The sequence below is a fragment of the Sus scrofa genome, chromosome 8 (genome assembly GCF_054392235.1).
Source record: "Sus scrofa isolate SSC_HxYL_T2T_F1_AM1 chromosome 8, Sscrofa_HxYL_maternal_Yorkshire_Landrace_v2.0, whole genome shotgun sequence".
Classification (NCBI taxonomy): Eukaryota; Metazoa; Chordata; class Mammalia; order Artiodactyla; family Suidae; genus Sus; species Sus scrofa.
Genome location: NC_139390.1, coordinates 19,508,124 through 19,531,379, shown reverse-complemented (window position 1 = coordinate 19,531,379; position 23,256 = coordinate 19,508,124). Strand labels below are relative to the sequence as shown.

General features: G+C 48.7%; 1 protein-coding gene across 9 annotated transcripts in view; it reads left to right on the top strand.

Annotated features, from left to right (window-relative positions):
• SEL1L3 (SEL1L family member 3) overlaps positions 1–23,256 on the top strand; it is a 116,546-nt gene that overhangs the window by 49,518 nt on the left and 43,772 nt on the right. For all 9 annotated transcript variants that reach the window (XR_014812264.1, XM_084971667.1, XM_084971669.1 and 6 more), the window contains 2 exons: positions 14,614–14,825; positions 17,122–17,301. Coding sequence is in view for 8 of the 9 variants with exons in the window: in XM_084971667.1 (XP_084827793.1) it covers positions 14,614–14,825; positions 17,122–17,301 (392 nt within the window). In the remaining variant the exon portion in view is untranslated. The remainder of the gene's footprint in view (positions 1–14,613; positions 14,826–17,121; positions 17,302–23,256) is intronic.

The following is a 23,256-nucleotide window of genomic DNA, read 5'->3' as shown; positions in this document are numbered from 1 at the left end:
TTTAAATTCTGCCCTTGTATGTCCACAGCTTTCAGTATATCTGTGCACATTTCCAACACCAAATACAGAAACTTAGGTTTAGGAATCACTTGAGCAGTTCTTTTTTTTTTTTTTTTTTTTTTTTTTTTACCTTTTCTTGAGCCACTCCCACGGCATATGGAGGTTTCCAGGCTAGGGGTCGAATCAGAGCTGTAACCACTGGCCTACACCAGAGCCACAGCAACACTGGATCCGAGCTGCGTCTGTGACCCACACCACAGCTCACGGCAACGCTGGATCCTTAACCCATTGGGCAAGGCCAGGGATCGAACCCACAGCCTCATGGTTCCTAGTCGGATTCGTTAACCACTGAGCCCCAACGGGAACTCCTTGAGCAGTTCTTTACTTAAAGCCAAGGCAACACGCAAAACAGCTGGCAGCAAGAGCTGGCCCCCAAATGTGATTGCCTCAACCTACACATTGCTGTCCATTAAAATTAGTTAGCATTATCTAAAAACTTGTATGAAAATGCACATTTTTTTCTGGAAAAAGTTAAAAGATCTGGCAACCCTGGGCCCCCCGTTCCTGAGGGGTCGCAATCCCAGAGGTGGGCGGTTGGCCCAGGCGTGCTCTGTCCATCCGCAGCCCCCGCTGCCTCTCTTTGAGCATCTCCCGCCTGCTTCATTCATAGGCCTCATGTGTCTGGGCCCTCAGGCACTTGAACTTGGGACCCGTGCTTTGAAGTCCACTTTAAGCAGCCTCTCAAGAATCTGTGTATACTTTCCAAATGTGGATGGCTTCTCGCGAAGTCCATTGCAAGTTAGGTTTGCTTAGTAATTAAGTACGCGCGGGAGGACCACGAGGGACTCTGAAATGATGTCTGTTAGGGAGAGGAGAGAAGCTGGAGGCATTCCGCCTGGGGAAGGGAATGGTGAGGAAGGTGGTGAGAGCTGTCAGGGTGAGCCGCAGCCTATGCAATTCCTGGGCCACATGACCAGACCCTGGAGTTAGGGCAACGCAGAGACTGACTTCATACAAGAACTTCCTAAGAACCGCCGTATCCAGTGGAATAGATTCTCTTTGCAAATAGTGCTTCACCATCTTGAAGGAATTCAAGCCCTACAAGCTATTTCATCTTTGGTTCATTTGCTCTTTGCTGAGTGACCGCTCAGTGCCTTGGCTAGACTTCAGAGATAAGGAAAATAACCCAAGGTCCCTGCCCTTGAAGGGCAGACTTGAAAGCAAAGAGAAATGGTAATGCATTTTTTAAAAAATAGAAGCTATGGGAGACATGGGCAGAGACACAAAGAAGTGAGGGGTCAGTTCTACTTGGAAGTCTAGAGTGTTTAAGGAAGACTTCCTGGAGGAGGTGACACTGGGATTGATTCTTGATGGGTCGGTTGGTGTCTGCCAGATAAGCAAGGTGAGGGTGAGTATTGCAGGCAGAGTAGAGACAGAGAGGTGGGGATGGCACAGCATTTTTAATGACATGCAGGGGGTTTGGGAAGCAGGAGAGGGCCTGGAGAGTGCTAACTCCGACTCAAGCTCAGACTCCATCCTGAGAATTTTTGGCTTTACCTCGTATGTGACCTGTGGAAGGGTTTCAAGTAAAGGGCAGAGGTGTGGTTAGATTTAGGTTTTTGAGGTCACTCTTGGAAGCAACAGGAGATTGGGGGAGATGAACTAGAGGATGCAGAGCTGGAAGCAGGAACTGGTCCATTGCGTGGTCCAGGGAGGAGAGGATGCAGGCCTGGATGGGGCAGAAGGATGGAGCCGGAGCCAAAGCATATAACAGGGTTGGCTCTGAGGGACTTCATCACTGCCAGGGTCCTGACAAGGGAGGCCATGTGGAGTCGGGTCTCAGCATAGCCTCTGCAGCCAGGGGACCTGGTTCCAATTGTAACTTAGCACTTACCAGCTGTATGATCTTGGGCAAGCTACTTCATTTCTCTGAGCCTCAGTTTTCTCATCTGCAAAATGGGAATGATAATAGTCTCTCTCTCTCTCTCTCTCTCTCTCTCTCTCTCTCCCCCTTGTGTTGGGTTAAGTTCACTGAGACTCAGGAGAGTATCAGCGCTCAGTAAAGTACATGTAAGCAGCGTTTCTTGACCTTGGCACTCCTGACATTTCAGACTGGATAATTCGGTGTGATGAGGGACTGTCCTGTGCATCGTAGAATGTTTAGCTGCATTTCTGATCTCTACTCACGAAACGTCAACACCACTCCCTCCCCTCCCTTGACCCCCCCTTTTAAGTGTGACAACCAAAAGTGTCTCCAGACATTGCCAAGTGTTCCCAAGGAGGCCCAGTCGCCCCCGGTTGAGAATCACTGCCGTATAAGTGTTATACTCTTATTACCCGGCAGAGACAATTCTCAGGTTTTCGTGGGTCTTCTGGGAGGTGGTGGAGCCACCCCCAAAGACAGGTGAACACAAGAGGGAGATGCATATTGGCAAGTGTAGGCTGAGACCACATCCACCTCAAAGCTGGTCTTACCAGATGTATTTAAATATAGTTGTGCTGATTGGGAACAGGAGTGAATCATTTTCACAAAACATTCTTTTTAGAGCAAATCCTCTTAATAAAGAACGTTTTTGTGTTATTTCCCCAGCTCAGAAGTTTTGTTTATAAGAATTCAGAATGATTTTATTCTCCATGGGGGAGCTGGAAAGGGAGCTAATTTAAAAATCCAAATCACGAGCCCCCATACCTTAAGATTTGTTTGGGCGGGGTGCGCGGACCTGTGTCTGCAACAGGAATACATTCCGCTGACCTCTGTTAGGTTTGTGGGGCCCCATCTCTGGTGGGAGAGGGGGGCTAAGAGCCAGGTTTGTCACTTTAGGCTCTGCTGGTGCCCAACCAGCCAGTCCGGTCTTTGTGATGCCAAGTCTGCTTAGGTCAGCGCCAAGGCACGTACCCAGAGGGGCCTCTGCCTCCCGGGGCGCTCAGCCACCTGCATCCTGCCTCTTTCTGCCATTTCCTGGGGATGAGAAGCAGGCGGTGGTGGTGGTGGTGGGGGGCAAATCTCCAAAACTGACCTCAGGCCCCATTCCATTCTGCTTTTGGTCCTGGTACCCGTTCTTCTAGTTGACATCGCCTCCCCCCACCCCCTGCCCGCCGCCCCAGCTCCGGCTCCCGCTCTGGGACTGGGGAGGCTTCTGGCAGTAGAGCTTCCACTCTTCATTAAAATGCATCTCTGCCTGGCACACTGCGCTTGTGCGGGGTAGTCATAGCGTCCTACTGGCTCACCCCGGAGAGAGGTTGGTGTCCTTCCCTGTACCCGGTTTCTAACAATCCTGAAAGAAATGCAGAAAAATTGATTTTGTAAATTGTGGGTTAAAAAAAGAGAGAGAGCGTTTACCTTATTTACTTATTTTACTTTGGGCTCCTGTAAAAAGGAGAGGCGTCAGGGAGTTCCTGTTGCGGCTCAGCGGGTTAAGGATCCGTTGTTGCTGTGAGCTGTGGTGTAGGCCACAGATGTGGCTCGGATCTGGCGTTGCTGCGGCTGTGGCGTAGGCTGGCAGCTGCGGCTCTGATTCGACCCCTAGCCTGGGAACCTCCATATGCCGCAGGTGCAGCCGTAAGGGGGAGGGAAAAAAAAGACTAGTCAGACTGGTGTGACTGTGTGTGTATTCGTGGCCCCTCTGTGAGGGTCTCACTGGTTTTGCAGGGATCTGACCACTCTAGTTAATAGGAACTATGTTTGCATCGTGTTTTCTGAAGCGGGCCTGCCCTGTTCGGTCCTGTTGGCTAGTAGACGTTCCTAGAATGTCCCCATCATATTATGGGTCTCGTATCTGAGATGAGCTACAGGAAGGGGCTCAAGGATCGGATGCAGGCTGCTCGGAATTCCTGCTGTAGGAAGTGCGTAGGTGCCGTAACAGAGATGTGGCCTGTAACCGTGTGACTTCTTTGTCATTCACCTCACAGGCAGGCTTCCAGTCATTCATTCACCAGACAAGTATTGAAGAAGGGGCCCCTGTGAGCCAGGATAGAGCAAAGATGGGGCCGTGTTTTGAATGAGTTACTTAGGCTAAAGGCAAAGAAAAACAGCTCCTGTCATTTCCGCAAAGGGAATTTATTGGTAGGATTATTTTTTTCCGACATTAAAAATATGCATATGACAGTGTGAGACAATGGTGTGTAGTTTCTGGTTCTTTGCGACAGACTCTCTGTTTTCTTGGCAGCATCGTCTCACGTATCCGGCCAACACCACTGCCAGCCCGCTACGCACGTATGTTTTAGACTTGAGCGTTTTCCCCCAAACCTGTGAGATTTTAGATGGATCATCTGCTCTTGCTCAAAGCCAACAATGCCAGAACGTGGCAGGGAGTGTGAAGTCAGAAGCTGGGGCTTCCTCAGCAACCAGTCGGATATCTCTGCATCTTGCCCAGTGAGTCAGGAATGGTCACTGCCTTCTAGTTGTTCTCAAAAGATGAAACTCTGTTTTTCTACTTACAAAAGAGAATCGCCAAATCGGTACACCTTCACTCTTTGCAGGACTGTAATTTTTTTCATTTACTTTTTTATTTTCTGCTTTTTTAGGCCGACACCTGCGGCATATGGAAGTTTCCAGGCTAGCGGTCGAATTGGAGCTGCAGCGGAGGCCACAGCCACAGCCACAGCCACACCAGATTCGAGCTGCATCTGCAACTTCCGCCACAGCTTGAGGCAGCACTGGATCCTTAACCCACTGAGCGAGGCCAGGGATCGAACTTGCATCCTCATGGATACTAGTCAGATTCGCTTCCACTGAGCCACAATGAGAACTCCTTTTTAAAAAAATCTGTGGTAAAATGCGCAGAACAAACATTCCCCGTCGTAACCCTTTCTAAGTTTACTCTTTGGTAGCGTTAAGTACGTTCTCTGAACTCATTAAACCATAACTCGCCATCCTGCCCCCACCCCCCGGTCCCTGGCGACCCCCATTCTACTTCCCGTATCTACCAACTTGACAGTTCTAGGTCCCTCATAGAGTGCATTGCTCCTTATTTGTCTTTTTGTGACTGGCTTATTTCACTGAGCCTCAAGTCCTCAAAGTTCATCCATAGTGTAGCCTGCATCCGAATGCCCTTTCTTTTTTTTTTTTTTTTTTTTTTTTTTTTTTTTTTAATTTTCTGTTTTTTAGGGCCGCAACCACGGTCTGTGGAAGGTCCCAGGCTAGGGGCTGAATCAGAGCTACAGCTGCCGGCCTACGCCTCAGCCACAGCAACTTGGCATCCGAGCCTCATCTGTGACCCATACCACAGCTCACAGTAACACAGGATCCTCAACCCACAGAGCAAGACCAGGGGTCAAACCTGCAGCCTCGTTTCCGCTGCCCACATGGGAACTCTGTGAATGGCCTGAATAACAGTCCATTGTTTGCAGATTCCACATTTTGCTTATTCATTTATTTCTTGATGGACCCTTGAAGTGCTCCCCCCTTGGCTATTGTGAGTAGTGCAGCTGTGAACCTGGTGTACAAGTATCTCTTCAGGACTTGCCTTTCTTTTGGGGGGGGGGCTTTTGGGCTTTTTGCCATTTCTAGAGCTGCTCCCGTGGCAGATGAAGGTTCCCAGGCTAGGGGTCTAATCAGAGCTGTAGCCACCGCCCTATGCCAGAGCCACAGCAACGAGGGATCCCAGCCACATCTGCGATCTACACCACAGCTCACGGCAACACCGGATCCTTTACCCACTGGGCAAGGCCAGGGATCGAACCTACAACCTCATGGTTCCTAGTCAGATTCGTTAACCACTGAGCCATGACGGGAACTCCAGGACTTGGCTTTCAATTCTTCTGTCTGTATAATTAGAAGTGGCCTGGCTGGATCATACAGCAGGTCTATGTTTCATCTTTTGAGGAACCATCATCCTGCTTTCCAGACGGGCTGCACCATCTCACCTTCCCATCAGCAGAGTGTATAAAGGTTCCAGTTTCTCCACATCCTCACCAACATTTGTGATTTTTCTGGGTCTTTGACAGTAGCCATGGGGGCCCCCGAGCACCTCCTGGGGGTGAGGTATAACTTACGTTTGTAATTTACATATAGAGCAAAACCTGGTTTCGTAGGAATGGAGAATGCAATGCTCTCATAAAGTGACAGCGTCTATGAAAGAGGGTGATGGACCGGAAGGTACCCTATGGATATGAGAGATAAAGTGGCCCGAGCAGAGCTTGTCTCACCTGTGGGACAGCCCTTTGGTCTTATCTGTGTCTCCCTTTCTCGAGCGATCACAGCTTGTTGAGGGTAGTGCAAATGTCCCACGCACATTTCCAATTCCTCCAGTGTCTGCAAGCATGCATGTAAGTGTCTCGCTTTTACCTCCAGTTCTCCCGCAGAGTCCGCAGTGGTACTGGGCGTATGTTAGCTGCATGGTTATTAGTCTTTCTTCCATAAGACCCGACCCCCCTCAAAGAACACACCCCAGCTCCCCACGCTTCTCAGCTTCCTGTGAGCTGCCTTCAAGTCCCCGCTCAACCCCTGGCTCCGCACATCCTCTTCCCTGTCCCCCTAGGCGGACGGCTCCATCTCCTGCACCCTCCTTGCCATTTGGTAGGTGCCCCCTTATCAGGTCCTGTCACTACCACATCACAGGATCGATTTGCCTGTCTGATGCCACAGGGAAGCTCAGATGTCTTCAAAGACAGCAACAGAATCTCGGTTTCCTTTGAAGACCCTCAGTAAGTATTTGTTGAGCCACTGAACCTGCTCCAAATGAATAAGTGAACTCATTGTAGGTACTCAAAACACCTTCGGGGACTTCTGGTTGCAGCTCAGTGGTCACAAACCCAACTAGTATCCATGAGGATGCAGCTTCGATCCCTGGCCTTCCTCACTCAGTGGGTTAAGGATCTGGGGTTGCCATAAATCGCAGCATAGGTCGCAATGTAGTGTGGATCCCACATTGCTGTGGCTGTGGTGCTCCGATGCGCCCCCTAGCCTGGGAACATCCACATGCCATGGGTGCGGCCGTAAAAAGGAAAAAAACAAAACATCTTTGGGGGGGGGGGGGTCTGTGAATCACTGAAGGAACAAGGAATTTGACTTTCAGAGATACACGTTCAGGGTTGGCACTAGCCACACCATGACACCCATCCAGACCGATGGAGGCCGTAGGCTTATTTGCCTTTTCTCTATGTTTTCTCCTTTCTCTCCTGCTTTCCTCGTCTGCTTCCCATCAGGAGCTGCCATCCTGGCTCTGAAAACACTTTTGCAAATACCATGTTTTCCAGGGCAGCCAGGATGCTGTCTTCCAACTCTGCTTTGTCAACAACAACAACAACAAAAAGACCAGAATCCTTCTTAGTCAGTGCACGGCTGTTATAAAAGAACTCCCAAATACAGCCCTGGGGTTCTTGCTTTCAAACATCTGTAACCTTGGTGCTGAGGCATACAGGTGTCCAGACGTGAAATGGCCCTAAAGTCCATGCAGACCCAACTTGGCACCCATGTTTTGCGTACCTGCAGGCATTGCCCCAGGCCGTAATGAAAAGGGCAGATTGGCCCCCACCTGCCTCTCTACCAAGTGCCAGAGGGTACGCAAGAGGGAGGCTTCTTACATGGTGACAGCTGATGTGCTACCGTGGTATAAAATGCAGCTGTGTCCCCTGGCGGTTCCCACTCGGAAGTATCACAGGACTTGAATTAAAGACGGTAGTGCTCCTGGAGCCTCCGGCTGCCGTGCATGCAAATGGGACAGCCTTCCTGCCCCCGCATTCCGGGACCACTGCTCTGCGTCCTGATTTCCTGTGATGCTCAGTTCTAAAGTCCACCGCTGTCCAGATGCTGGGGTGAAGGGACCTCCGACACGAGACCCATGGTCCAGACTTCAGGGAGACCGTTCTGATGGGTCCATCTCTGCCGTGTTTCCTTGGGAACCTCTGATTCTCTAGGAAAATGGCTCCTGTCAGAGCAGAGACGTGGCCCTATTAGCACGGGGGCTTTTGCTAATGCTGAGATGGGGGAATTTTCCTACGCACGTCCTTTCATTCTTTAAGAGGGATGCTGGCTGTTTCCTTTATTCTCCTGTCACACCTTTCTTGTCAAAACAGAACACTTTGGATACAGAAACTCTTTGAATGGGCTCTGGCCTCAGGGCAAAGAGGGGGTGGGGACTGGCTGGGAAGAGGCTGCGGCAGGGAAGTGCCAGCCAGGACTCTGGGCCCAGGAGCTGGTGATGGTGGGAAGGGGTGAGAAAGGTCACAGAGCCACGGGGGTGGGGAGACTCAAGGCAGCGAGGGAAGCGAGATGGGTGAGCGGGCCAGCATGCCCCTCCAGACATCTGCCCAGGGGCCAGAACTGTTTACTCCCTTTCCGCCTTCATGCTGGACCGGGCACTCTGAGCCCCTGGGAGCTGCAGACTGACCACGGAAAGGCTGAGGACTGCCAGCTAGTGGTTCCCGGGAGGAGGCCAGGTCTGAGGCTGGCCTCTCCTCCCTGGGCTGACACCATCCCCATGGCTCCTTTGAAGCCACAGCCTGACTCCCGCCCCAGGCTTTGGAGGGCTGAGCGCAGGGGGCATTCCTCTACACAGCATGCCCAGGGCTTGCTGGCCGCCCTACTGTCACGCTAGCTTGTGACTAACTCTTCTTAGTTGTGCCAACAACGGCGGTGTTTATTTGGAGGCTAAAATGCAGAGCATGGGAGTTCCCGTCGTGGCTCAGCGGAAACGAATCTGACTAGTATCCATGAGGGTGCAAGTTCGATCCCTGGCCTTGCTCAGTGGGTTAAGGATCTGGCATCGCTGTGAGCTGTGGTGTAGGTCGAAGACAAGGCTCAGATCCTGTGTTGCTGTGGCTGTGGCGAAGGCCAGCGACTACAGCTCCAGTTCTCCCCTGGCCTGGGAATTTCCATGTGCCGCAAGTTCGGCCCTAAAAAGCAATACATATATACATACATACATACTTAATAAAACACGGAGCATGGAAAAAAATAGAAGCACAATGATGTTACTTAGTCATGTCAGGGTACTGTGTCCTTTAAGAGCTGTGTTCACTGTTGTTCATCGAAGGACCATTATCTTATTTTTTTATTTAAGAAAGCATGCATTAGGAGTTCCCGTCGTAGCTTAGAGGAAACGAATCTGACTAGGATCCATGAGGATGCAGGTTCGATCCCTGGTCTCCGTCAGTGGGTTCAGGATCTGGCATTGCCATGAGCTGTGGTGTAGGTTACAGATGCTCTCGGATCTGGCGTGGCTGTGGCTATGGTGTAGGCTGGCGGCTACAGCTCCTATTCGCCCCCTAGCCTGGGAACTTCATATGCCGAAGGTGCAGTCCTAAAAAAAAAAAAAAAGAAAAGAAAAGAAAGCATACATTATAGTTTTAAAAACATACACCCAGAGAGAGAACGAGGGAAAAGGAAGGAGGGGGGGTGGGGGGGGCTCGGAGGGCAGGAGAAAAACCTTATGTAGAAAAGCAGACAGTGTGCACTGCACAGAAAAGCACAAATAATTCACTTTTGAAAGAGACACAAGCCGCCTCTTTGGGTGTCGGGAGCCAAGTGGGGCTCACAGATCAGGAAGCGCATGGGGAAAGTGCTATGTTTTTTTAAGTGTGTAAACTTGGTACAGAGCTTTCCTTTTCTGGTTAAATGGTGTTTTCTCTCACATTTTTTCTCCCTCCCTTTCAAACGTCTACTCTGGCTGCATGACACATTTTGGAAGCTTGAAACTAAAAATGACTTTCTGTGGATGCCTCCGTTCCACTCACGTTCGGGAAGCGTCTGCCTTTCTCCTAAATTCTCAGCCAGATGCAGCTCAGCTCCCTCAGAAGGCGGCTACCTTCCCACTTTCTGCTGCTTGCCGCTTTTAACGATAAGGACACAAATGGTGACCTTATGGTATTGCTGGGAAAAAAAAAAAAAAAAAAAGCAGAGAGCAAAATAAACAATGCTGTGCTGCTTGGAAGAGAGTGAGAGTTAATTAATGGCCGTGGTGCCTTTTGTTTCTTCAGCTTCTGGTGCTGGAAAAAGAAAAGTGGGAAAAGCCCTCCTACTTCTATTTCGTTTGTTTGTGTTTCATTACACCATCAATCTCCATAAACAAGGCATGTTTTTTTAGTTACAGATCGACGAGAGAAAAAAAAATGCATATGCTAAACCAGATGGGCGAAATTAACAGTTTCATTAAATGGATTTTTAAATTGCCAGTTTTGCAATATCACCAGTGACATTGGAGCTTTGATTTTGTGCCACATTTGGAATTCGAACTTTAAAGAATGTGCAAAACAGCAGTTGTCCTTGACAACTATTATTACTTTATTATTATATTCACTAGTGCAGAAAATTGTCTAGATTCTTTTTCAGAGGAAATACTGATAGGTGATATTTAGGTGGGGGGAGTTAAGATTTTTAACAGGTAAAAGAAGTAATGAAGGCTTTGCAGCCTGCCTCCGTTTCAACCTGCAAAGTTTTTTGGTGTGTTTGCTAAGGAGTTGGGCTTTAGGAAAGATCCCCTCCTGTTCCTTATCCCCCCGCAAAAATCACAGTTGCCCAGACACTCCCGCTAATGGTTGCTGTGCCAGAAGTCAGCAGGACAAGTGCTTCATTTGGAGTTTCCTCTGGTTTGGAGTCTCTTCTCTCCCCTGAGCCCACAAAGCCCAAGGTCTGTGGGTTCCCAGGCAAAACACATCATCTTTGTTATGTGTTTGGCAGAGCAGGTGAAGCTCAAATGAATCGTAAACAAAATGTTCATGTTGCTTTGCTCAGAATGTGCACAGAGGGGCAGCTGAGATGAGGATGTGTTTAAAGGTAGATCTATGAATAAGCATCAGAAGTAGGATTTCTTTTGCAACTCCATCTGAGTGCTGCCCTGCATGCGGAGTCCAGGGGGAAGGTTCTTACCCTGTCTAATGGCTGGGTAGGATGGATTCTTCTCTCCACCATGCGAGGGGAAAATCCAAAATGAGATCTCCAGGCTCCTGGTGGAAAGCGGGGTTCTTATCCATTCCATCCCAACAGGTGAGCAGAGGGAGATGTACAAGGATGTTTATTGCTGGGTTGCTGGTTATTGCAAGAGCACTGGAAGCAACCTGAGACTCTAAAAATAGAGAACTGGTTGGAAAAGATGGCACTGCTATAGAATGCAATACTCTTGAAACTTTAGGAAGAATGAGCTTCTGACTGCCAGGGACAGGTATTCGTGGTGTGTGATTAATCGAAAAAAGAGAGTTGAGGGAGTTTCCATCGTGGCTCAGTGGTTAACGAACCTGACTAGCATCCACGAGGATGCTGGTTCGATCCCTGGCCTTTCTCAGTGGGTTAAGGATCCGGCATTGCCGTGAGCTGTGGTGCAGATCGCAGATGAGTGGCCGGCAGCAACAGCTCTGATTAGACCCCTAGCCTGGGAACCTCCATACGCCGCAGTGCAGCCCTAAAAAAACAAAAGACAAAAAAAAAAAAAAAGTTGATAGATAACCAACAAGAACCTACTATATAGCACAGGGAACTTATTAATATATTAATTTATCAACTCTATAAATACCTTATAACAACCCATAATGGAAAAGAATCCAAAAAAGAATATATGTGTGTGTGTATATGGAGAGAGAGGGAGAGAGAGAGAATCATTTTGCAGTATACCTGAAACACGATATTGTAAATCAACTACAGTTCAATAAAAATGTATATTCATAAGGGAATAAGTCAAAATCTATAGAAGCTTTTGGAGAGAAAACAGGTACCTATACAGGCAGATAAATGGGTAATGAATTATTGCCTATGCCAAGGAAAAGTTTGGAACATATACATCAAGTTTTCAGCAGTTTATCTTCACTATTAAAGAAAGATTGGGAAAGAGGGGACTTCTATTTTTGTTTTATACAAATCTACATTGTTCCAAAAAAATTTTTTAACAACAAGCAGCTATTTTGGGGGGATTTTTACAAAAGATAGAAAGAGGAGCAAACGCCTTGTGTCTAATTGGTAAGGTGGTTTTTTACGGCCCCTACTCCTTGGGGTGGAGACAGTAAAAGCAGATCCAAGCTGCTGGAGGGGGCTGGGGTAAGGATTTCCAGGAGCCAGAGATGGGAGTGCCTTGGGCTGGGTGGAGGCAGTGGGGGAGCTCCTTTGCCACAGCTCTGCAAGTAAAGGCATGTGCCCCCGTCAGGGCCAGCCAGCCCACCTGCGTGCGCTAAGCCACTGGCACCAGCTCGTAACCAATGGCTTGAGTTGCACAGTCTCATTCCTGGATCCTACTGGCCTCTGTGTTTAGCCTGAACCTCTGCAAGGGAATTGCTCTTAAATCCAACCTCGAATCTTCCCACTGAGAGTTTTTCCTCATTGGAGACTCTGTTGATTCCTCAATGGAGCGCTGGTGGAGGGAATCTCATGTTGTTAGTAATGATTTCATTGGGGCTGGAAAGAAGAAAATCAGAGAAAAATGTTGGACGTAATTCTGTGAGGGAGAACATTTTAGTGCTAAATGAGCCATATTTAAGGCTAAATGTAAACAGTATCTCTTTAAAAGGAAATAGGGGAGTTCCCGTCGTGGCGCAGTGGTTAACGAATCCGACTAGGAACCTTGAGGTTCCCTGCCCTTGCTCAGTGGGTTAAGGATCCGGCGTTGCCGTGAGCTGTGGTGTAGGTTGCAGACGCAGCTCGGATCCCTAGTTGCTGTGGCTCTGGCGTAGGCCGGCAGCTACAGCTCCGATTTGACCCCTAGCCTGGGAACCACCATATGCCGCGGGAGCGGCCCAAGAAATAGCAACAACAACAACAAAAGACAAAAAAAAAAAAAGGAAATAGTATCAAATACCATATGATATCACGTATATGTGGCATCTAAGAGATGGCACAAGTGAACCTGTCTACAAACCAGAAGCAGATTGGAGTTCCCATTGTGGCGCAGTGGGTTAAGAACTCAGCTAGTATCCATGAGGATGTGAGTTCAATCCCTGGCCCTGCTCAGTGGGTTAAGGATCTGGCATTGCTGCAAGCTGTGATGTAGGCTGCAGACACAGCTCAGGTCTGTCTTTGGTGTGTCTGTGGTGTAGGCCAGTGGCTGCGGCTCTGACTCAACCCGTAGCCTGGGAACTTCCACATGCCACTGAGGCAGCAGTAAAAAGTGAAAAACAACAGCAGCAGCAACAACAACAACAAAACAGACAAACTAGAAGCAGATCACTGACATGGAGAGCAGACTTGTGGTTGCCCGGTGGAGGGTAGATGCAAAATATTACATTTAGAATGAATAAGCAGTGGGGTCCTACTGTACAGCACGGGGAACTAGGTCCAATCTCTTGGGATAGAGCATGATGGAAAATATATGAGAGGAGTTCCCCTCGTGGTGCAGTGGTTAACGAATCCGACTAGGAACCATGAGGTTGCGGGTTTGGTCCCTGCCCTTGCTCAGTGGGTTGACCGGTCCGGCATTGCTGTGAGCTGTGGTGCAGGTTGCAGACGCGGCTCGGATCCCGAGTTGTTGTGGCTCTGGCGTAGGCTGGTGGCTACGGCTCCGATTAGACCCCTAGCCTGGGAATCTCCATATGCCATGGGAGCGGCCCAAGAAATAGCAAAAAGACAAAAAAAAAAAAAAAATATGAGAAAAAGAATGTACATATGTATGACTGGGTCGCCGTGCTATACAGCGAAACAGTGTAAATTAACTATACTCTAATTTTTTTTAAAAAAGGAGATAGTACCTTTTCGCAATCCTACACAGCCCTTTGTAACATAGCATGTAATGGAATAGAATAGCAAACATTCAGAGGCTGAATTAATAAACAGATAATATAGGCAGATTTTAGAGCACGATAATACATTATCACTCATTTGGGTTTAAGCCTTTATGGGAGGATTGGGTATAAAAGGTATCATATAGCTTAAAGCAGTTGCATAAGGAGGTCTGTCCCCATGGAGGTAAGATGCTTATTAAAATAACGAGTTACCTCTCACTTAGGAGGTAGGGGTACTGAGTAGGAATCTGGTTTTTGTGACCTGCCATCTGGATTCTAAGCTTGGCTCAGCCACTTGCCAGCCTTTGTAACTTTAGACAAGTTAGTTGACTTCCCAGGCTTCAATCTCCTCATGCGAAAAATGGGGACACTGAGAGTAGTACGTACCTCCTAAAGCTGTTTAGAGTGCATGACAATTTGCATAAGACACTCGACCCAATAGTTGGCATTTCATAAGCCCTCAGTAAAAGTCGACTCATTCTTTTTAATGTATTTAGAAACCCACAAGGCAAACTGGAGGCCAAAGATGATAAGAAAGTATCTCAAAAGAACGTTCTTGGGCTCAACTTTTTATTGCAGCACCTAGGAACTATTTCTCAGATAAAACACACTCTTCTTCAGAGTCCTAGAGGGAAAAAAAAAATCTCTCTGGCAGTTTCGGTGGTCCTGACATGGTGGTGAGTTACACCGAGTAAATTGCTCTCTTGAGGCGCTTTCTCAGCTATAGAAGGCACATCCTTTTCCCCAGAATAGAGGCTGTCATTTAGTGCCAAAGGAAAAACTAGTTCCAGAATGACACCGTGGCATCCCCAACGGGTTTGATTTACCTCCCCAGAAGGTGGTATATTTCAAAGCACTGCAGGACCAACCCTATTAATAACTCAGGTGATTTAATTGGCTTTTCCCACTTCTTTTTAAAGCCATGTCAATCCCGTGGTAGTTAATTGTGTGGGCTGTGAATTGTGTTATTTACAGTGCCAAGGAGCCAAAACGAATCTGTGTTAGAAGTCGGTGGGCGGATGTTCGAGAAGGCAGTAAAGAGACTCTCCAGTGTTGATGGTCTACACCAAATTAGCTCTGTCGTCCCCTTTCTGATGGATGCCAGCTGCTGTGGATACCATAAAGCATCCTACTACCTCGCCGTCTTTTATGAAACTGGATTAAATGTACCTCGGGATCAGCTGCAGGTAGAGTATTTCATGAGGTCTAGAAACATCAGTCACCTGCATTATATTTGCAGAGTAAGACTCTCATGTCCCAGTGGCACTGGTCGTGTTCATGCTCCCCAGAGTCCCTTAAAATCTTTACACTTAAAAAAACAGCCTAGGACTTCCCGTCGTGGCTCAGTGGTTAACAAACCCCACTAGCATCCATGAGGACAAGGGTTCGATCCCTGGCCGCACTCAATGGGTTAAGGATCCAGTGTTGTCATGAGCTATGGTGTAGGTCACAGATGCAGCTTGGATCTGGCATTGCTGTGGCTGTGGTGTAGGCCAGTGGCTACAGCTCCAATTGGACTCCTAGCCTGAGAACCTCCATATGCTGCTGGTATGGCCCTAAAAAGACAAAAAGACAAAAAAGAAAAAAAAGAAAGAAAAACAGGAGTTCCCATCGTGGCTCAGTGGTTAACGAATCCGACTAGGAACCGTGAGGTTGCGGGTTCCACCCCTGGCCTCACTCAGTGGGTTAAGGATCCGGTGTTGCCCTGAGCTGCGGTGTAAGTTGCAGAATCGGCTCGGATCCCGAGTTGCAGTGACTGGTGTAGGCCAGCGGCTACAGCTCCGATTCAACCCCTAGCCTGGGAACCTCTATATGTTGCGGGAGCGGCCTTAGAAAAGGCAAAAAGACAAAAAAAAGAAAGAAAGAAAAACAGCTTAGGGCTCTATTAAACACAGATCTCCTGCTTCTGGTGAGTGAAAGCAGCACTTCATCTATTTCTGGACCCAGCATCGGAATAGTATTGTCCACTGTCTAAGGAATAGATTCGGCAGGACTTCCCAGGACCCCCGTCCTTTAAGGACAGGTGCCTGCTACCCAATTCTTGTAACTCTTCTGGCTGTGAGTCCATCATCCCCTATGATTTTTTAGCTGAGTGAAACATTTGGACCTCTAAGCAACGTACTGTCGCAGTCAGCCTTCTGCCGTTAAAATTAAAGACATTCTAGACAGTTTTGTGTGCGGTGCAGAATGCAGATTCATTATGCAACTTGTCTTAACATTTAGAATTCCATTTTGATGAGTGCTGCTACATGGTCCCTGATCGTTTTTAGTTTTTGTGTTTGCACACGGGATCGTTCATCCTGGATTTAAAGAGACTCAGACCTTCCCAGGCAGCTCCATGTTCCCTTCAAGGGACTTCCTTGTGTGCCTCTGCTCATAGATGCTCAGGATTGACGGCATGCTTTCCTGATGCAGTCCCCACCGGGGTGGAACCGTGTAGAAGGTTCTAGTCCCGTCTCTGCTACACAGTGCCTGGTTGGCCAAAGAAGGACATATGTCTTCAACTCTCTGAGCTCTGTTTCCACAACTCTGATATACGGTTGTTGGGCCAGTTGATCTTTTTTTTTTAGGGCTGCTCCCTCGGCCTATGGAAGTTCCCAGGCTAGGCATCAAATTGGAGCTGCAGTTGCCGGCCTACACCACAGCCATTGCAACTCAGGCTCTGAGCCACATCTGTCACCTAAACCGCAGCTCAAGGCAACGAAGGATCCTTAACCTACGAGCGAGGCCAGGGATCGAACCCACATCCTCATTGATACTAGTCGGATTCCTTTCTGCTGTCCCACAATGGGAACTCCGGGCCAGTCGATCTTTAAAGACCTTCCCAATGGTACTATTCTGAGAGTGTAAGGCTGGGGCATGGGCCGTTCTTCAGACCGTCTGGCCAGAGATGACGTAGCTGAAGCAGGCCAGGATCCTTCGAACTGTCAGCAGATACAGAGTAATGCTCTGAGGCCAGTCGGGGCAGACCCCATGCTCACGGAGAAAAGAGCAAAGGCGTTTTAAGCTCTTAGACATTGAGGACAAACACCTGGGGATTTTGCAAACCGTTAGAAGGCTCTTGTGGCTTCTTTTCTAAAAAATTTTTCAAAGGCATGTTAGGAGTTCCCGTCGTGGCGCAGTGGTTAACAAATTCGACTAGGAACCATGAGGTTGCGGGTTCGGTTCCTGCCCTTGCTCAGTGGGTTAAGGATCCGGCGTTGCCGTGAGCTGTGGTGTAGGTTGCAGACGTGGCTCGGATCTTGTGTTGCTGTGGCTCTGGCGTAGGCTAGTGGCTACAGCTCCGATTCGACCCCTAGCCTCCATATACCGCAGGAGCGGCCCAAGAAATAGCAAAAAAGACAAAAAAAAAAAAAGGCATGTGAACTGGTTTCTGGACTGACTAGGCTCGTCTGTAGAGTGGGGGCCATGTGACTGTTCTATGTTAGGATACTACGATCCCCTCCTCTAATCATCTGAACGCTGCCGATTTCTTCCAAACAGGGCATGTTGTATAGTTTGGTTGGAGGCCAGGGCAGTGAGAGGCTGTCTTCCATGAACCTTGGGTACAAACACTACCAGGGTATTGATAAGTACCCCCTGGACTGGGAGCTGTCCTACGCCTACTACAGCAACATCGCCACGAAGACTCCCCTGGACCAGCACACGCTGCAAGGCGATCAGGTACGAGAGAAATGGGTGGAGATGGTTATGGCCCTGCTTACAGGACTCCATGAGCAATTGGAGAAATTGTATCCACGCCCGTGGCCGGTCTATTCGCTGGACTTCCGAGGACGAGCCTAATCGAATGCAGAGAACAGCTTCCCTGCATTCCCCAATGCCTGTTTCCTCACTGGGTTCTCAGGCTGGAGGCAGGAACAAGCCTACATCTGGGTGTGAAAAGCTTTTCTTGAGCGGGAGGACTGGGATGGGAAGGGTAGATACAGCCCTGGACAGATTTCTGGTACATGTTTTTTTTTTTGCTGATTTTGAAAAAAAAAAAAAAATATGTACCAGAAACAGGCATTTTGTCTTGTCTTTGTTCCAAAATCACGTGACATGGTGGGATCTGGAGATGCCAGGGGAGATGGAGTTAAATTGGGCGGAGACAGTAAGCCAAGGTCTCCAATCAGTACATCACAAACAGGCAGGGTCTACAATGCAAGGATGCAAGCGCCATCCTTAGCTATGCTCCCGTGCTGCCGGGCGCCTCCAGAAATACCTGCCCATCACGTGAGGCTTGCTAGCGCAGTGCCCCCAGCTGACTGACCGCAGGCAATGTTTGAAGATTCTGCCTCATCCTGGATTTAAGGACTGGATGAGGGGCACTAACTCCAGCCCCCAATTTTGCAGCTTCCCACATCTTATTGACTCATTAAGCAAAGAAATCAGTGGCTTACATCTGCCCCCTCCCAAAACATAACATGTTTCCGTTGGACCAACGGATGGTTTGTTTGGGGGACCATGAATAAAAAGGTATAAGTAAAGATGATAGTATAAGGATAAAAAGAAAGCTGCCCTGGAGTTCCCTGGTGGCCTAGTGGGTTAAGGATCTGGCATTGTCACTGCTGTGCCGTGGGTTCTATTCCTGTCCTGGGAATGCTCCATGCCATGGGTGCAGCCAAAAAAAAAGAAAGCTGGAGTTCCCGTTGTGTCTCAGTGGTTAACGAATCCGACTAGGAACCATGAGTTTGCAGGTTCGATCCCTGGCCTTCCTCAGTGGGTTAAGGATCCTGCGTTGCTGTGGCTCTGGTGTAGGCCAGTGGCCTGAGAACCTCCATATGCCGCAGGTGTGGCCCTAGAAAAGGCAAAAAGACCAAAAAAAAAAAAAAGGAAAGAAAGCTGCCTGTAGAAGATGTAGATTTGCATTCAGTAGGAGGGGAACATGACATGGTTGGCTTCTTGGAATGTATTTTTCTATATCTCTTTCACCAGAATGGATTTAAGATGTTTTGATGGTCTTAGCACTTGAGGCAGTTGAGTCTAAAAGGCCAAGTCATCTGTACCTGGAGTTGGCAATTTTTTTCTCTAAAAAGCCAGATAGATGGTAAATATTTCAGGCTCTGTTTTTACAGTCACTCTTGCAACTATTCAACTCTGCCAGAGACAATGTATAAACCAATGGGGTGCCTGGCTGTCTGCAGCCGTAGACAGCAGATTACTGCATGATCAGATTTGGCCCTGATCTAGGCTATAAATTCATGATTTTCCTGCTTCTGCTTAGTGAGCCTGGGGGATAGGTCAAGATCGTGGAAACTTAGTCACATCAGCTAACTAAGATCCAGACCCATCACTGCTCCTTGCCTTGACTCAGAAACCCCCATGCCATGTGCAGCAAACTTAGACTTTGCTGATTAGGAATGAATGGTTTCTGGAAAAGACATCTACCGTGGCCACTGGACAGTTAGGAAATAAATAACTCAGAGATTCAGGTTGTCACTGGACACGCAGCACGAGTCAAGCTGTGAAACCCCAAGAGGTTGTCTGTATAGTCATTCTAGTTCCTTTCGAAAATAATGACGTCTCTTGAATAAACTAACACGCTCTTATCATTATCATCATCATCTCTTCTCCCAGGATATAGAAGCTGCCTGCAAAATTTCGCCTTGCTTTGACAGGAATTGATTTATTAATTGATAACTTTTTTTTTTTAGGTCTTCCAACTTTTATTTTTTTATTACTCAAATAAATTGATCACATCTGTAGTTATATAATGATCATTAATTGATAAAGTTTTTAAAAAAAGAATTCTTCTGAAAAGGCATTCCGTCAAAACCAAGCCACAAAATAATGTTGGCTTTGTCCCACTAAGCCTCAATGGGTTAATGATGCCCTCTGCGTATACAGTAGACTTTTAGGAATTCTAATTCAGCATAAATTAGCAATGGGAGTTGGTATGTGGCTAACAAGCTCCTTTTCTTTTGAAGATTTGGCACATGAAATGTTATGATTATGAAAGAAAATGTTTAATTGGTCAGAACCAGAGAAGATGAATAGAGAAGATCCATCTTGCAGCTGGAAAGTCGTGTGATTAAGAATCACAGATACGAATTATACAGTTAGAAGGTTGGATCATAGCTCGTTTTCTTAAGAATGTGTAATTAATGGCTTCTCGAGAATTTGAGCAGGTGTCGTACGTTGATTTAAATGTTCTTTTGTTAAGATATCTATTAATTCTCCAGCAGCACATAACAGATGAGGAGATGTGGAAAGCCAGACCCCTAATTAACAAACCAAGGACCCGTCAGTAACTTCTTTCTTGATTCTTGTTTCATTGTCTCTTTTATGTACCTCGTGGTTCCCATCCCTTCATCTTCTTCATTAGGAATCTCGCTCCGCGTCACTTATGATGTAGGGGACTCTGCTTCAGGTTAAAGAGAAAGAAGTTGCTAGGGTTTTGTTCTTTGTTTGTTTTTCTGGCTTAATCACACACGGGTTCCTCTCATTCTCTTTAGTCCTTAGTATTTGCTCTTCCGAAAGACTTTTGGGCCTCAGGCTTCCCTCTCTTCACCTTCTAGAGAGCCAGGGATCTCATCCCCACCCCTCCTTGCAACTGCCGTCCACAGACGGATGACACACAAACCTTACTCTCAGCCTGAGGGCTGAGGTCTTTGTTCCAAGCCCCCACCTGCAATGGTAACAAACTGCAAAGGAAACACGCCATCTCCTCCTCTCCATTCCCCGCCGACACCTCAACCAGTGGCACCGCTGACCTTGCCGGCAACTGGGGAGATCCCCCCATCGTCCCACCAGTTATAATCCCCAACAGTCTGCATGCCAGTTTCTGTCTCCTCCCACTGCCATCCAACGTGCTGTCACAGCCACAACTGCCCTTCATCGTCTCTCCCCTGAGCCTCTCGTGATGGACTGAATTATGCAATGAACTGGCCCCTAAGTTCATGTGTTGCAGTCCTTACCCCCAGTGCCTCAGAATGGGACACTGTATCTGTCCATAGGACCTTTGAAGGGGTGATTAAGTTAACGGAGTCATTGGGTGGCCCTAACCCAGTGTGATGGGTGTCCTTACGAGAAGAGGAGGCAGAGATGAAACAGAGGGATGACCATGTGGGGACACAAGCTGAGGAGCGGGGCCTTGGAAGAAACGAGACCTGCCAGCATCTTGACCTTGGACCTCCAGCCTCCAGAAGTGTGAGCAATTTCATTTCCGTGGTTTAAGCCACGACGTCTGTGGCATTTTGTTACAACAGCCCCGGCGAATGAACATGCCTGCTGCCTGGCCTTTCTGTCACCAGTCTTGTCCCTTCCCGTTCTCTTGGCACCGAGGTCAAAGTGGGCTGAAGACAATAGAGGTTTTCCACCTGGCTACGTGCTGGCGTCACCTGGGGGCTCAAGGAATAACTTCCCACCTTCTTATCCAAGTGACTGGGAGGGGGGAGGCAGAGGGAGGAAGGGGGCGACATGTAACTCGGGTGTGTGTGTGTGTGTGTGTGTGTGTGTGTTTAAAGTTCCTCAAATGATGCTCACGTGCAGTACTGACATGACTCAGTACGGAAGCACTGAGGCCCGCTCATCACTGGCACAGGAGTCTTTCCTTGACCCGGTTTCTCTCGGCTTCCCCAACCTCAGTTGTCAAGAACCCCTGCTTGGCCTGCCCACCCTGGAAACGCCAAGCTTTGGATCACACGGTGCTGCCACACCTCCCGGTCCTGCTCAGTCTCCTCTGCCTGGTGTGCTTTCTCCACGCCACCCCCCCCCCCCGTTCTGGCTGCTCCCCCCTCCTCCCACTGGAATGCTGGGCTCACATGTCACCTCCTCCTAGGATGTCCCCTTTGCTGGGCTGCCACAGCAGCTGGGCACATCCCTGCCATTGCTGCGGTGGGTGCTGTGTACCCAGTCTCAGAGTTGACTCTTCCAGTAGACTCTGGGCCCCCCTGTCTGTTCCCTTCAGTGACCCCAGTGCCCAGCGCTGTGCTTAACATGTAGCTGGCACTCACTGTTTACTGGCGGGATGCTGGACGGGATGCAGGTGCAGAGTATCCGGTAATGGACATGAAGGGATACGAGGTCCTGTTGACTCCCTGGTGCTTTTTCTTCTTCTTCTTCTTCTTCTCCTTCTTCTTCTTTTTTTTTTTTTTTTTTTTTTTTTTTTTTTTTTTTTCCTTTTTGGTCCTGCACCTACGGCATATGGAAGTTACAGGCTAGGGGTTGAACTGGAGCTCCAGCTGCTGGCCTGCACCACAGCCACAGTATCCCAGGAGCCGGGCCACATCTGTGATCTACACCACAGCAATGCCAGATCCTTAACCCACTGAGCGAGGCCAGGGATCGAACTCTCATCCTCATGGATGCTAGTTGGGTTCTTAACCCTCTGAACCACAATGGGAACTCTGCCCTGGTGCTTTTTGATGCAACCAGTGTTTATTGTCGACAGCAAGCACCTGGGCACTTAGCTTTCAGCTCTGCCTCTCTTGCCCACAGCCCCGCTTTGTATGGCGCATCCTCCATTGGAAGAACCTTGCCCCTCCGTCGCTACTGCTGGTATTGCTATAGCCGCTGGCCTTCGCCACAGCCACAGCCACACCAGATCCGAGCCATGTCTGCCACCTACACCACAACTCACGGCAACACCAGACCCTTAATCCACTGGTCAGGCTAGGGATTGAACCCACAACCTCATGGTTCCTAGTCAGATTTGTTTCCATTGTGCCACGATGGTAACTCCTCCTCCATTCTTATCTTGAAATCCCACAATGTTAAGTTTCAGTAGAGAAAACTTACACTCCCCCATGGGGAGCCAAACATTATAGCTGATTGTAAACAGCCTAAGATGCAGGTTCTTCACGGTGGTGGCCACAGGCCCTGAAGGAAGTGGTGGTTTAAGTGTGGACTCTGAAACTGCTCTGCTCCTGAGTTCCCCGGGCGCTGGCTGAACATCATACTTCACAGCTTCTGAGCATGCAGATGCTCTGGAAAATGGGAGGCTGCCGAGGGAGGCTTTGCTTCCCGGGTACGAAGTCCAACCATATCCCTCACCCTCCTCACCCCCTCCCCGCTCTTCCCTCTGCCCTGCCTTTCCCGAGATCGATGGCCAGCAGCTGGCACGATGTGAACGCTGCCCCTGTAGCCTGTAGGCTGAGCAGAGAAAAAGGAGGAAGAGCCCATGGAGTGTCAGGCTCTGGGACGTTGTGGGACCTTCTCTGACGCTGGGTCCAGGGGCATTTGAGGACTGTTGGCCATGCACTTGGCAAAGAACCAATGAGATAGAGAGCCCCGTGCCCAGACAGGGTTCCAGGACCTTCCCGCTAGAGGGCGACATCATCAGAGCCCTGGTCTTTGGAGTCAGGCCAACCCGGCTTCCAGGGCCAGCTGCACAGCGTGGCCTCAAGTTCATAGTCACCTGCTGAGCCTTAGTGTCTTTGCCTATAAATTGAGGGCAGTGATATTGGGGTCCCCACCCTGTCATGAGGATTAAATGAAAAAGTTTATGAAACACCCCGCACATAGTTGGTTCCATCAAAGGCAGTGAACTTTGTCATTGTCCCTGTGGCTATTTGTTCGATGTCGTCTCAAGGTTGGACATCCAGCAGGAATTGATACCTGCTGGGTTCTGGGTTCTAGCGAGGTTCCCCAGTCTGCTCCCTGTTGCTGCCTGAAAGGGACTTCCGGCCCCACGCGGCC